Below are 15826 nucleotides of genomic sequence, written 5' to 3' on the forward strand. Positions count from 1 at the left end.
TGGTTTGCCAGAGCTGTGGGAGAAGGCAGTCCTACTACCAGCAAGGTCAGTGAGAGCCAAAAGGCAGCTGCTGCAGTGGCTTTGAGGGCACAAGACCACCCATTTCAGCAGTAGTGTGGTCTTACAAGCTCAAGCTGAACTTCACCTACGCTACATCAGTTGACACTTCTTATTAGATGCCAGCAGGCTGTTACAATTAAGGCATCTTTCTTTGCATTTTTATTAAAAAAATATATAATCAAAATCTGGAGAATAGATGTATGGACCTGTCTTGCTAACTTGGTGGTGGACATACATGGTTTCCAGTTTCTCCTCCTTTCCAGTTCTAGGTCGTAGTTCTTCTATGCCTTTGCAGAAGATAAGCTGTAGTTGTTCTGGAAAGTGCAGTGAGCTCTTCTAACAGTCAGTGTGCTCAGAATGAGGCTTTTAACACTTTCTCTGTGCTTGTACTAGCATTTGCAAGATCCTTCTATGAGCTTCTGTAGCTCATTAAACTAGCACAAATCTATCATTACATGATTTTCTATTGGGCTGCCAGTGCAGCCCTCGTAAGGATTCAGCAAACACCTAAAGGTGCGTAAGGAAACAAAGTAGTTTTCCCAGTTTTCATTTCTACGTCAGTCTGCTAGAGGCATTCAGCTTCCTGTGAATCCATACCTTGTATATGGTTATCACAATTGTGAGGAAGCTTAGAAAACACTGTAGTGAGAGAGCTGCACACATAAATAAACTGAATACAGTCTGTAATGTAATGTAAAAAAAATCAATTCAGATCACATTATTTAATCATGGCTTTAACTAAAGAACTCAAATGTAGCTAAAACTCATCTAGTTATAAGAAGAGTGCATTTAATTATTTGCCCTAAAATACGTTGGTAAAGTAACTGACTTATCTGTTTTGTCAGATTTCAGATACACAATGCAGAAGAAGTTCCCATCAGTTCTGGAAGGTAGGTTTGCAGCTGTTGGCTTCAGAAGGAGGCTGAAGCTTCTGTTGTATCTTACATATAAACCCGATTTTATTATTGCTAAAGACTTACCCCGGGAGACACCGCAGAAGTGTTTATTGTTATGCAGAGGTGTGGCTGGAGTGTCAGACTGTTGAATAGGGTCCTTGGAACTGAAGGACTGCACGTCCAACAAAAACAGCCACAAAGTGGCTCACCTTTGGACATGCCTCACTTGGAGCTGACATGGATTTTACCTATTTTTCAGTGTATTACAAATCCAATGAGTGGTCTGGAATTCACGGCATAAGGGAGAATGATCAAATGGCATGGGTAAGCAGCAAGAACTGAAGTAAGAAAGGTGTGTGATATTCTAAAAAATTATTTTAGAATAATTATTGTAAAAAGTGTCCACATGAAAATGTCCAGTTCATCTTTTTGATTTCTTGCCTTTGTACTTGTTTTTCAGCCCTCTGTGTCTGAACTGTTTCTTCCTTTTGATGATGCTTTTCACATCCCTGTTGTGAAGCCACTTGTCGCGCTCTATTTCCCACTGGATCTGTTTGATATCTTTAAGAGGAAAGGTGAGAAATCAGGAGTCAACGGCTATCTCTGATCATGATGTAAAATACAGACAAAACATGTGACAGTTAAAACTTCGCTACTGTGTCTATAAATGTTAATAAAGTGCAAGCTGCCTTTTTGTTTTTTTGACACCAGAGAAAGTTTTGGGTTTTTCCTTTCACAGAATATACCCCGCCTTCTCAGAACCTCAAAATTTTAAGACTGCTCTTGCCACTGCTTTGTATTTTACTAATGCTAGATAGGCTTGTGTTAGGAGTACACAGTGCATGAGTGCTGCTGTTCACCTTCTTCAGGTGACACCAGCAAGACTTGAAAAGCTCTACAAAGGACTGATTATTCCCTCAGTAGATGCACATTTAATTCGTTAGAATTATTTCTGGGGAACTACTTTTCCTTCACCAATACTGCAAGTAAATATCCCAGTAGGTATATAAACAGCCATGTCAAATGGCTTCCCTTTACAAGAATCCAGGACACTTTATCAGAGCAAAATTCACACAACTGCTTTACAGACAGCATGCTGCATCCTTATTTACAGTGTGAAAAGGCCATGTGATACCTCTTCCTCTTCTCTGAAGCTTTCTTCCATCCAGTAGACTGAGTTAATATTAGCACTGGGCATCTCTAGTAACTAAGTCATATCTTACTGACAGTGAGCTACTGTCCCTACTTGTGTGACTTCTGACCATGTGTGAATTTCACTTGGAGAAGGTACATCTTGTTAACTACAGAATACGAAGAGACAGAAGTAAAACAGCATTACACCTTTCTGCTGTTTGTAGCATGTACTTACTTGCATTATCTCTGTTGGCCATGGCATTCATTCCAATATTGTCAAACTTAGACCCAGCATTTTCATCCAGCAGATAGCCAAACTTCAAAGAGAGAAATTTTAGTATTATTACAAAGAACAAGGTAAAATGCTTGATCGTTTTTTGCTAAGTACTGATCAAACTCACCTCCTCTGCAGATGCCAGTATCTTGGCATCTTGGAGTTTTCTCTTCTTTCCTCTCTTGGATCCTTCAAACGAAAAGCATTATTCTTATTAGACAGAATTTCAACTTCAGAAAGACACTAAACCAAAGTGTTACCATGTGGTTGGGTTTTGGTGGGTTTTTTTAAATTTTTTTGAGACCATCTAAAATACCTGTTTGAAATGTTTATTCTCCATCTCCCCTGTAAAAAAAGGAATGAAAAGTTTCCAACCAAGAACTAATAGCACAAATCTGTGCATCAGGTGTTAGGAACAGATGTACAAACCACGAGTACAACCCCATCCTTCCTTCAGAAGTTCCTCCTTTGAGTCCCAGTCCTTCATCAGCAGATTGTTACTCTGAATTAGGCCATACTGGTTGGAGGACAACCTCCTTTTCATTCATGGTTTATGCATCCAAAAGTGTAGACAATCTGCTGTACCAAAACCCAATGTTCTTCCAACTGTATTTGTATTAAGCTTTCTCACATGGAAATCATGGCAGCTTTCCCTTACCTTCAAGTGATCCCGCAAAATTCGTATCTTTCTTTCTCTTGCCTTTTTTACTGACAGACTTCAATTGCTTGTTACTGTTCGGGTCTGACAGAAAAGAAGAAAAGATACATCAACCCCTCATTCTCACACCATGTACATATATTTAAAGCACAGCAGAGATGAAAATTTCTGTTTAGGCATTTTTTTGTTATAATGGTCCAAGTCTAGAAAAGTTTAAAACACAGCATGCACAAACAAATCTGTGATTTCTTCAACCCAGACATCAAAAATTGGTCAGTGGTATGTATTCTTCATGCTTTTTTTCCATAGCATCAAAAAAGAATGAAATATGAATCTAAGGTACATAAAATATGAAGGCTAAAAGCAGGTGTTACATACACCTTGAACATCTGCTTGCAAAGTTTGATGAAATAATAATACGAAAGACTACTGTGTTAACAGCTGTATGAATAGTTCATCTTCTCTACCCTCAAACATATACCTGTGCCCTTCAGTGGCTAGTTGAAAAACCCCGTTAATTGTGCTCTTCCAGCCACATGAAGTGTGTACAGTGTAAGCTGTGCTTTTCAGTTGAAAAGATAATGATACTATGAAGGTGCAATGATCAGTTGTTATTACAATGGTAATAAAAATTTGGGTGCATAACTGTATTAGAAGAGTAGCTGTTACTAATGAGACAACAATTTAAATAGAAGTTACCTCGTCTAAAAAAAAAACAACCAACAACCCAAACATTAACTAGGTCTAAAGAAATTAAAAAAATCACCAAGTAGCACGCTTTGTCTCTTTGAGATCTTTTAATATTTCTGCCTACTGTAGCCAGTTATTTGTGTATAAAGCTACTTTTGTTACTGCCAATGTTTTCAGAATGAAAGAAACATGTCTTCCTTGCAAATTTTTACCCCCAGATGCCTAATTCCCACCCTCACTTGGGAGGCTGTGCCAGGCAATCTTTCCCTCAAGACTTCATTGCCCAGAAAAGGACTTGTCACTTTTTCACTTAAAAGCCAAACCTCCCACTTAGGTAACTGAATCTGAATTTATGTATGTAATTCCATATCAGATAACCTAGTTCTAAAGCTTTTTCGTCTCATTTTTTTGGTAAGAAATGATACTTTACCTAGGCTGTTATCATCATCAGACACATCCATAAATACACCTCCTTCTTCATCCATATCCTCTTCAAAGTCTTCCTCCATACTTCCTAAGGAGACTTCTTCATCATCCAGATCACTGAATTCATCTTCACCATCAGAATCCTCCCCATCAGCACTGGATCCCTCGCTTCTTTGGCCTTTCTTACCACCTTTGGTTTTCTTTATGTTACTAAAAAAACACGTAACAAGCTTAGCACTTTACCTGGCAAAATACTGTTACATCCAGATGACATCTACTGGCAAACACTATGTTAGAAAAGTTCAAGATCATTGCAAACCACTGTACATGCAGGCTGAGACCGAAGAAACATGTATTATGCATTCAGGTATGTTTTCAACATCAGCATGTGGAACTGTATTATAAAAGTCAACCTTTTTAAGAAGTTCTAAAGAGAATCCTATTCTGAAACTAACAAACGTCAGCTTCAGTATTTTATCTGCTATGTGCCTTTGCTCCTTTTCAGAAAGTCTTTTTTGCAGGACACACACATTGCTGTTATCCCCAGCAACTCTACTAAATGCAGAAATAATACTTTTTTTTTTTCTTTCAGTAAAGAAACCTGGTTACTTGGGTTTTCTCTCCTCTCTACTGTTTTTTACTCACACCAGCCCAGCTCACAAAAATGTTCAGGTTTCAAAAGCAGTTTAAGCTTTACTTCTTCTCTCACATAAGGAAAAAAGTTTTTGTGTTAATTCAGAAAAGGCTACTTAATCATTAACAGGTTAACTAAATTTTAAAGGTCTTTTCCAACCTAAATGAGTCTGTGATGCATGAAACTGCTGAATTCCTGAGAACTGAGCTCTGTGATTCTGGATTTCACCTAATGCAATCTATGTACTGCGTTAGGTCCAGTTCAACCAGTCCTTATTGCAGCAGTACCATTATGCCCCATACTACCTACTTTTGTTCTTGGTAATTCTTAAACAGAAACCTGAGACCATGAAAACCAAGATTTTTACCTTGGTTATTGAGTCACTGCATTATGTAAACAAAATACTGCAAGTCTCACGTGTCAAGCCAGCAGACTGTAAGTATCACAGGATCACAATGCTCCATTATGGGACATGCAGAAAAGCAGCATTATCCAGCATTCACCTGCTACTGCCTTTTTAGCAAGGTGCTATTCGGAGTGGTTTTGAAAAAAGTCTATGCAATTTTGCAAAGTAAAACTCTATGTAGGTGATAAAAGAAGAGATGAAAGAACCAACTGAAAGTCTTACCCTGCAAAATCAAGGTCATCCTGGCCAACATCAATGGCATTATCAGCAGCTTCAAATTTATCTAGGGGGGAAAAATTGTTTATTACTACAAAGTCAAACAAAGAAATATAAAGTAATTGCTAAATAAATTATTTCTAGGTATCATTTTTCTGAGCAGTTTATATAATCTGCATCAGTAACAAAGGGCCCTGATACCAAAGGGTTCATACTCCTATAGAAAAATACTTCACAAACCAGTTACCTAAAGCTATCTGGATTTTTTTCTGAGAAAAATCTTTTTCTTTGAAAAATAATGGAAGTTTTCTTTTATCCAGGATGTAATTTCTGGCCAGAACCAGATGATGTAGGAAGCAGACAGACACAGCTGCACAGTGATTCAAACTTAGTCAGCAGGTGGGATATCACAAGTCTCAATATTTGCTCCAAGCCAGATAGAACAAAGACTCAATGAAGAAACCCCAAGCAAGTGTCATGGAAGCTAACCTGTATGTTAATTTTCAGATAAGAAGTATTCACTATAATTTTTCACAGAAAAGCAAGCAGGCTAACGGATAAGAGCTCCTATCACCAGATTCACTTAGGAACAAATTGCTATATAAAATAGCAGATAGAAACAAAACCTGAAAAATTAAACTGTTGTTTCAAAGGGTAAACACTAACATTAAAGGGTCCTTAAGCTTCTGAATTTATGCATCAAATTCTCAGAGACAGCCAACTTAGAGGTACTACCAATAAAGTGACAAACACAATTAGTAACAGATTCTTGTCATAGCTAAGCCCATGCTACTTGGGTCACTAAGGAAGAATCCTGCTATGGGAGTTCAGAATTCTCTAAAAATACTGTACAAAACAGTTCTGAAGAGCTAAGTGAGTTTTGTGGGGTTTTTTGTTTTGGGTTTGGTTGTTTTTTTCCAAATACATATACTATTCTATAAGTAAAATATGAAATCATAAAATAATGGACATTTTACGGTACACTAACAAATTTCGACTCTTGAACAAATCTTACACCAATTCCAAAGCAAACAAAGTACATGCTACAGGAAGAGCTAAGATCACTGTGGAAGTTTTCTAGGGACCTAACTGAACCAATAACCTCATGAAAGATGTTAGGAAGAATGTAAGGAAGACTGAAAAATGCCAAGCAGTAAAGAAAGAACAGAAGCAAACGTTTCATGCTGGTAGAAAAAGTTATTTAACTCTCAGACTACATAAGAAAGAGAAAAAAAAGAGATGAACCCACAAGCTTATGTTCAAAATCAGGCAATTTCCAACCATTTGAACAAGCTGATCACTGGAGTAGTGAGAGCAAGACCTCTGCTAAGAGACGGCCATCCAGCTGGCTTGTGTGATGGACAGGATGAAATGCTGGCTGTAGTAGCACAGAACGGGAATTGGAAAGCCAGTTTTTTTCCACTTCCATATTCCTGTATCTGACCCTTTTATACCATATAAACTATGAAAAGGATAAATTAATGATCTGCAAAAGCAGGAAATACTGGCATAGTTAGTAGAAGGAAAACAAAAACAAACACCTTACCCAATGCTCTTTCAAATTCATCATCATCTACATCTTCCACACTTTCTTCATCATCCTGACGCCTTTGTTTCTCTCTCCTCTTATCAAACTTAGAATAAAATCTGAAATAATATATTGCTCTTAGATACAAGATTACAGGTAATGATCTTTATGACAAGTTCATTTAAAAAAAACAACCCAAACCAATCTGCAAGTTGTTTCACATGTATGTTGCCAGTTGTAAATGTTAAGCTATGGTTTCAAACCAAATCAGAGCTGTACATTTTTTGTGTTTCAAAGAATATAAGCCACTACTGTAAGATTTAAAACAAAGAAGTTTCACAGCCAAAGGTGCCATAAATTATTCTGAACACAGTGAATTTATATAAGGGTACAAGAAAGATGTTAAAATCTGCCTTATACTGATAAGAAAGAAAGGATTGAGTTCAACATGAATCTAACTGGGGAGGGTGTGGGGGGGTGGGAAGAGATTCATCCATTAAGTTCTATTGAATTTTCCCCTGTAGCCATCTTCTGTGAGCTTAGTTCTACCTTCTGTCAGCCATTTTAAACCATTTCCTCTCCTTCATTTCGTATTAAAGAACCATTAAACACAGAAGGCAATTTTGGGCAGATACAAGAGCAAAAGAGTACAGCACTTTGTATGGAAGACTTTTAATGTGTAATCTCAGTTTTGGTCATCTTCAATGCAACAACTGTTTAACTTGTCAGAGGGGGCATGCTTTTAAGATGCTTTTCTTTCATCTCAAAATTAATACCACTTTTTAATTTCTTTTTTATATTACATTCCTCAAGATTATATAAATCTATTTAAAATAGTAAGTTCCATTAACCTGATACTTCACAAAATTTTAAAAGCCCCTACAGCAACGACTATGTTAAAAAAACAAAACAAAACCAAAGTGAATTCAACAAACTAAATGAAGTTAATTCAAACACTGATTTCCTAAGGAGACACTAACCAGTATTTTGATCTAAGAAGAACAAATCTTTGCCATATGTGTACAACTTCAATTTTAATGTTACGATTGCATTTTTATCTCATACGACTAATAAAAAAATAGAGAAAACTAGCTCCTCTTTATTTTTGCATTGTTCCATTCTAATAAGCTTTGATGTTAATACCATAAACAAGGTATATTCCATTATTTTTTTAATATGCTTCTAACGCATAAGAATTACAACCCACAAGACATTCATCACTACCCATTGTTTAAGGCTTCTTTATTACAATGTCAAATTAACTTAATTTTGGACTACAAGCACTAGTTGCCTATCTTCTTCAGTTATATTCTTTCCTAAGCACTTTTGACAGATGTTGAAATTACATTCTAAGGGAAATACTATCATCAGATTTTTCAAAATTAATCAAGTTTTGCAAACACTTGGAATACCACAGAATACTTGACAAAATGCAATGGGTTTTGATGGCACTGCGTTAAAAAGCAACACTTAAAATGAATGTTCACAAGTATTTCATTACCTATGAAAAAATACTTCATCCACTGGGATTTTGCTTTCATCTTTGGCACGGAATTCCTTGCTGTTGACTGCAAAAGGAAAAAAAGAACTGACTTTACATCAAGTTGAAATGACTGTTATTCTTTTACAATGTTAAACACCATGCACAGACAGAAGTATGCAGATACCCAGTGTCATGCATTAAAAATAGTGGAGCTCATCTCAAAACCTCTTCAAACTAACAGTGAGTTAACAGGGAGGTATGCAATCACCTACAGCAAAATGCACTGAAAAAAAAATAAAGGAAAAAAAGTAGTAGGAAATCAGATAAACTCGCTGCCATGCACCATAACACTGAAAGCACTTCTGCCCAACACTCCTGGCAGTAGAAATACTCGTCAGCAGCTGCAAGGCAGGACCGTACACCAGCTGAACATGTTGAAGAAGGGACTGAACCTCACCCTGTCTCCAGGGCCACCCCACCACCGCTTTTTCCTTGCCTATCCCTTCTGAAGACTTCATAGCCATCCACTGCAGCACTCCGGTTGTGCTAGTCATCCCACCACGTTTCTGTGATGGTGGCTATGTCATAGTTTTCCTGTTGCACATGGCTACTGGCTCCTCTTGTTTGTTGCCCATGTTGTGTGCATTAATGTAGATGCTCTTCAGCTGGGCTACTGATCCTGCCACCTTTTTGTGAGGAGAAGCTCTAATTCCTATGTGACCATTCTCAGGTGCTTCCATGGTTTCTAACACACCAATAACCCTTGGAGTCTTTGCTGCCTCCACTGAAACAGCAGAGCGAAGGAGCAGCAGAGCGAAGGAGCCGACAGGCACATTGTCCCTCAAACATTAGCATGCTGCCCCCAGGCTTCTCTCTAACAAGGCTGGGTTTATCCCTTTCATCCTTCTTATGAAATTCTAGATATTTTTAAGAACTTTAACAAGTATTATTCATAAAACTAGGATGCCAGGCCAAGAATGGTATGTTTGTGAGAAGAAAATCTAGTATTTTATAAATTCATGTCTCCGTAAGATTAGCACCCTAACAATCTGCTCTTCTAACTAGAAATACCATTACCTCAAATAAACTGTAAGCCTTTCTTTAGCCCTTTCCCTTCTCCTCTAAGTGGTCACATTGCCAGATACAAACAAATTTGAAACAATGTTCTATACGACTTAAGAGGCTAACAGTTGAGGTAATTGATTTTCTCTGTGTCATTTGTTCTTAAAATGACTCAATGGATCCAAAGTTTAACTGTGGAGATTCCATGCACCCTCAACAAGATTAGACCTGATCCTGAACATCAGACAAGACCACTGCACTCCTGATGGGTAGGACTTTCTTTTATTACCAACAGAAATAGTGCAGATGGTGCAGATGACATGTCTACAACAACCAGATAAAAATTTTTTAGCCATCATAATCTTAACCGAAAAGAATCTTACCTGCAAGATTCTGCACATCTTTCATAAACTGCTTCTTCTTCGGCTGCATTACCACACTGCTGGTGTTTTCTGTAGCAGAACATAAATCAGAAACAAATTACTATTGATGCAAAACTGCGAGGAGTGACTGATGCACCAGAGGGTTTTGCTGCCATCCATAGGGACCTCAAGAGGCTAGAGAAATGGGCTGACAGGAACCTCACGCAGTTCAACAAGGGGAATGGCAAAGTTCTGCACCTGGGGATGAAGAAACCCATGCACCAGTACATGCTGGTGGCTGCACAGCTGGTAAGCAGCAATTTCTGCACTGTGGATGTGAGAGGCAGCAGTATGATTGTCAGCTAGTTCTGCTTGCAGACATCTCTCTTGCAGCCCTGAAGACTGATCCCACTCCTCTGTTGCACAACATGCACCCAAATACTGGACAAGCACCAAGGGCTACTTGGCAATCTGAGAGAAAAAGAGCTTGGTCACCATCAACAGACAAGATCATATGCTGATACGTACAGAGAAGTTCATACCTTTGCCTTTACGGAGTTTGGGATTTCTGTACACAAAGCGATCCAAGAACCTCATTAATGTGAAATCCTGCAAAGGGTCACCCGAGTACTGAATGTGATTTCCCTGAAAGAAGGAAAAAGCCAAATATCATTGAGGTCTTCATTTTAGAAAGACAGCAACTGAACACAAAGGACTCAAACAGACCAAGAACAACATTAAATCACACTTTAAATCAAAGACGAAGACCTGGGGATACTTCATCACATAAGCCTGACCACTTAATACACTCCTGTACAGGTTCCTATTTTTGGAATGTCAGTATTTTTTTTAACTAAAAAACACTTGGTTTCAGTGATGAACTCCTTTGCAATATACTGTGTTAACAGCAGTTAATCTTCAGCACTATTTGTATACCATATATTCAAGTGAAAATAAATATTCTACATACATAATTATGTAGGTTTGGGTATTTTTGGCACAATACCACAACTGTATTAAAAAAGAATTTGTTCCAACAGTAGGGTTCCCCACATAAAAACTCATGCTAAATAAAAAGATAGACCAAAACTTTAAAAAAGTTTTAAAGATCATGTAATACCCACATTTCTACTTCTTTTTATAACACACTTGAATTCCCCGAAAAGCTTTGTATTTCGGTGTACATTACAATGCTGCAGAGTGCAAGGAGGCTTTATAATGTATTTTTCAAACATCAAGGACAGCTTACATAAATCAACCTTCAAAGCTCCAGACCAGAAGCAGCACTTACTTCTAGAATTGTTTTTGCAAATAGGGCCACAGATGGATGAAAATGTTCAGAAAGCTGAAAAACATGAATTGCTTATTTATTTCTACTCCAAAAATAAATGCAATCGTTACTCATGTTGACACGACTCCTGACAACACCACTATGTCATAAGACTGCTCTGTAACTCAACAAATATCACACAGATGCATGCAGTAGTGCGAGGCTGATGTACTCTGCCCTTGAACAGATGAAGAACTTCAACTCCTCATCTTTTGTCTGCATGAACTAAATACATTCCCACTTACATAAAAAGCTTTAGCTAAGACCTGAAAGTCAAAAAATATTCCTACTGTTCAAATCTTCACTTAGAAATTGCTACTCTCTTCTCCTGAATATCAGCACCACATGTAACACATGCAAGCTTAAAGCTGAACAATGTGTCAGCTTTTATCTTTCTGTTATGTTACTCAGGTAGCTACCCCAACAATAAGCAAGTTCATTTTCTTCTCTCAATCCAAGGGCCACACTGATAAACACAGTAATCTGCAACATAAGAATGCCTTACCTTCTTCAGTTCCCAAAGGCTTGTACTTTCAGCACCACAATATAAAGGACTCCGGTGCATAGGATCATACAAAGCTCCACTCTTCCTGCCTGAGGGGCGGAGAAGAGGAAAACAACTTCAATTTCCTCAGGCAGCCTTATGAGAGCATTACTTTCATTTCACCATGACAGTAATGCTCTCATCATTCTTAGCTGGACAGGTCACAGATGCACTCAGTAGCAAGTAACTACATTCAGGTTCCCTTCCCCACTGTATGACAGGTGCACAGGTGAGTTCTTACATGCTTTCAAAGAAGCTCCTGAAAACCCCTGTTCTGTTCCAGAAAGTCCTCAAGAAAGAGTGAAACTAGAAGCAGGTTTAAAGCTAACAAGCTTCACTACTGAATGAGCAGTTACACATCCTAATCTTGGCTACATTACTTCAATTTGAAAAATTAAAATAATGTTTTAATCTCTTGATACTACAACACGTTTTTATCAATGTGCCACTGTTACAGAATGTTAGAAGATAAATGAATTATATTTTCTTGCTAATTTACCTCCCAAATTCAGATGATGCACCCATGAGGCTGCTGAATTTGAATCATTTGTTTTAGCAGAGTTTTCCATTGTGTTCCTCTCTTCACCTTCTACTTCTTTATCTGCATCCACAAATTTTTCCTCATCCTCTTCAGGCTCTTCTTGATCCTTAAAGCACTCTTCATCATCCAATTCCTAAACAACAAAAAACGTTAGTGAGCAGCTTTTCTTTTCCACTTTTATTAGAAAAATGCACATGTAATTGTTAAGAAGCTACCTACAGAAACACAAACAAATGATGGCCAATGTTTAAGCAATACAAATTTTTGGCCTTGATACCCCACTTAAAATTGAATTTTACAGTTTATATCACACATGTGATATAAGGTCTCTCCCTGCCTAAAAAAGGGGAAAAAAACCCTGTCCTGCCTAGCTCTACTTCAGAGACAGCAGACAGAAGAAACAAACAGGCCATGTTTAGACAAAGCTTTTGGGTGAAGAATGTTCACCCACTTACTTACACAGCATTTCCTCTCCCCATGAATGCAGTTCATAGAACCCACGAGAATTCTTAAACCATCTTCTATGCAGATTTTTAATAGTTGGACTTTATGACCTTAAAGGTGTTTTCCAACCTAGTCAATTCTATCTTTCTGTGTTCAAGTGCTTTCTCCCATGACATAACATATTAGCAAACCCTCAAGTCACTATTAAGCAGGTTAGAGAAAGGTGCTTATGAAAATAGCTCTTATTGGAAAAACCATGAGATAAAGAAATCGTCTTATACCACATGATCCTGCAACTGGACCCTTAACTCCGGTTTTACTTTCAGAAGCTCAGACAGAAGGTACAGGGTTCCACAAATGAAGGGTGGCATTTGTCCACAAGTGACTTGAAGTAACCTCTTCACAAAGGCCTTCACCCGCCGTAACACCACATCTGCCTTCAGAGATTTATAGATAAGATTAAGAAACATGGACGGCTTTGACCAGGTTGCTAAAGCAGGATCTAGAAGCTTCCTGTAGAACACACAGGAGAAAACATTGCTGATTGTCATAATGCACATAGAAGAATAATTGCTATTAACAACAATCATCTACGTTTTTCAGAGTGCCATGCAAAACCTGTAACAGCTTGTTCCTCAACACTCAAAATCATCACGATCAACCCTGAACTGTCAACAGCTGTGTACTATTTCTAGATATATATGGGAATCTGAAAATTAAAAGCTGTAAAGAAAAAAAATGAAAAAAAATATAAACAAACTGAATTCAACTGAAAAGAGTTTCAAAACTTGAGGTACTCGAAGTAATAAACTGATCTGATTTACTTAGATGTTAAAAAAAAAAAAATAGAAAGAAAATGGGTAGCAATCACCACGCTTCACTCTCAGACCACACATATATATTAGCATTTTCCACTCCATGTTTTTTCCAGGCTGCCAGGCACAGCAAGGCTCTTGAATGCATTGCACATACTGGGGAAACTCGGGTTCGCCTTTACAAAAATCAGCAACTTCCCTTTGGTCAACTAAACAGAAGCCTACAAGGTCCTTACAAAGAGTCTAAACGATCAGCTGGGACAAAAGGAGAGAAAACTTTTACAACACAAGGCTTTCCAAACACACAAATTAAATGATCTGAAGAATTTGTTAAACTAATATTCTTCCTCCCCCCTATAAAAAAAAAAACCAGAAAATATTTTAGGCTATTACATGACTAATCACAGTATCTGTAAATATGATTTCAGAAATCATAAGTAAGTTTCAAATAGCATCTAGAATTACAACATGCTCCAGGAAACAGTGCAAAGGATGCAACGTGTATGTTGTGTTCTCAGGAGCTATCACTACCCTTTGCTTTATCCTCACATTAAGCAAAGAAATCACATGCATTTTCTTCTAGCTCACGCAAGCCATCAGAAATTTTCAGCCAGTGAGACACAAAACTCACAAGATCTTAAAAGCAAAAGAAGTGTTTCTGCAACTTGAAACTAATGGTGACTACTTCATAAAATGAAATTTCTATACAAAGTGCAAACCTGTCACTTACTTGTACAGTGCTGCATAGTATCTATCCGACACAGTCTGCTGAGAGTCCATCACTTGGAACAGTAACATCAGGGCCTGGATGCTGGTACTGAAGTTCACAAGGTGCAGAACCTTAAACAACGTGTCCATTTGTTCTTTCACCTTCTCATCACCAGTCTCAGCGTAAGGGTAAGCTCTGTTCACCCCGCAGAGAAGAGCGCTGAGCATTTTGGATTCAACATCTTTTTTCTTTATGCAGTTCCGAAAAAAGCAGAAGTACAAAGCTATCAGCTTGTTGGCCAGGGCGCTTTCTTCATGACTGAGGACTATCTGATTAAGGAAACAGATGGCATAATACTGAGCCTTCATGTTAATGTTTGACCGGTACAAAAGCCTCTCCACCTCGCTGCACACTACTCCCTTCATATTTGGATGCTTGTGAAGTAAAGTCTCTAAAAGGTAAGAGGCTTTGGTGGCAATTTTGTTCTGAGGGTCTCCCAGCTTATTTACCAGCTGAACAAGCAGGGCTTTCTCCTGCTCGGGCTTGTTACAGAGAAGCTCATGGGCAACTGCCAGCGCCCGGGATTTCACCGCTGTCAGAGAATCATGACTGAGTGTTTCTAACGCTTGCACAAACTCTGCCACCTGCAGTTTCAGGTGGTGCTCAAAGTACCACAGTATCAGCCGCCTGTCCCTGGAATCCCTGTTGCCACTTGACATCTTCTCTATGTTGTTAAAAGGTCGCTGAGAGAAAAACCATAATTTTCGGTTGTCTGGTAAGAGATCTGAAAGGAGAAGCTCCTTGAAAGTATCCAAAGCCATGAGGCTCTGATGCCTGCTGCCCTTCTTCTTTATGAGGTTTACCAAGTTCTCAACAAACTGGATACTGTGGACAGCACTGTCCTGAATGAGAAGGGTCATTGCTGCCATCCTGTCAGCCAAGGTACCCGATGACACAACAGTTTTCATCCAGGCAGAAGAGGCTCTCTTCTGATAATCTGTTTTATTCTTATACAGGTCCGTCTCATGTTCATACAGCTTTTGAGCCAAGGCCTTATACTTGGACAGAAGCTCCTGATTTTGTGGCTCTGAAGAGAACTCGCTGGTGTATTCCTGATCATACCATTTGCCCCCTGGCTTGATCAGTATCCCTTGCCTAGCATGAAATTCAAAATCTTCTTCCAGCTTCTCTTTCTTTGCTGAAAGGTGCTGGCCCTGGTCACCAGGAGAAGCAGCTTGCTTCTTCTTGCTGCCTTTCACTCCGCTTGCCTTTTCCTTGACTTTTTTATCTTTTTTCTCCTCTAGCGAAGGAAGGTTAGTTTCTTTCTTGCTCTTCTCTTTCTTTGGGGGCTTCTCTTTCTCCTGGCTGCCGCCGTCATCCTCCTCCACCACCAGGCAGCTTTTCGCGTACTTGTCGATCCCCAGGGAGCTGACGAACGCCTCCAGCTCCCCTTCCTTCAGGTCGTCGATCGCGTCCTTCCTGCCGCCGTCCACCATCTCCTCCGCCTCGTCCACGGCGCACAGCATCACGTAGTCTTGCTGCGGGGGGCAGCGCACGGCAGTCACAGGGGGGCCTGGTGCGACGCCGGACGCTCCCCACAACCCCCCCCAAAAC

The 15826-nt window shown here is 38.9% G+C and overlaps 1 protein-coding gene across 1 annotated transcript; it reads right to left on the bottom strand.

Moving 5' to 3' along the window:
• Positions 1-1377: 1377 nt before the first annotated feature.
• CEBPZ (CCAAT/enhancer binding protein (C/EBP), zeta) lies at positions 1378-15750 on the bottom strand (the record flags this gene model as incomplete). The annotated part of the gene is made up of 15 exons (XM_010011164.1): positions 1378-1517; positions 2326-2407; positions 2492-2553; positions 3023-3106; positions 4143-4348; positions 5401-5461; positions 6941-7041; positions 8424-8490; positions 9851-9919; positions 10372-10474; positions 11121-11174; positions 11665-11753; positions 12203-12377; positions 12970-13201; positions 14234-15750. Coding segments are annotated over 15 exons (3042 nt in total), but the record flags the coding sequence as incomplete, so codon positions are not given.
• Between the last annotated feature and the right edge of the window lie 76 nt (positions 15751-15826).

This window comes from Nestor notabilis, unplaced genomic scaffold (genome assembly GCF_000696875.1).
Source record: "Nestor notabilis isolate BGI_N333 unplaced genomic scaffold, ASM69687v1 scaffold10083, whole genome shotgun sequence".
Lineage (NCBI taxonomy): Eukaryota > Metazoa > Chordata > Aves > Psittaciformes > Psittacidae > Nestor > Nestor notabilis.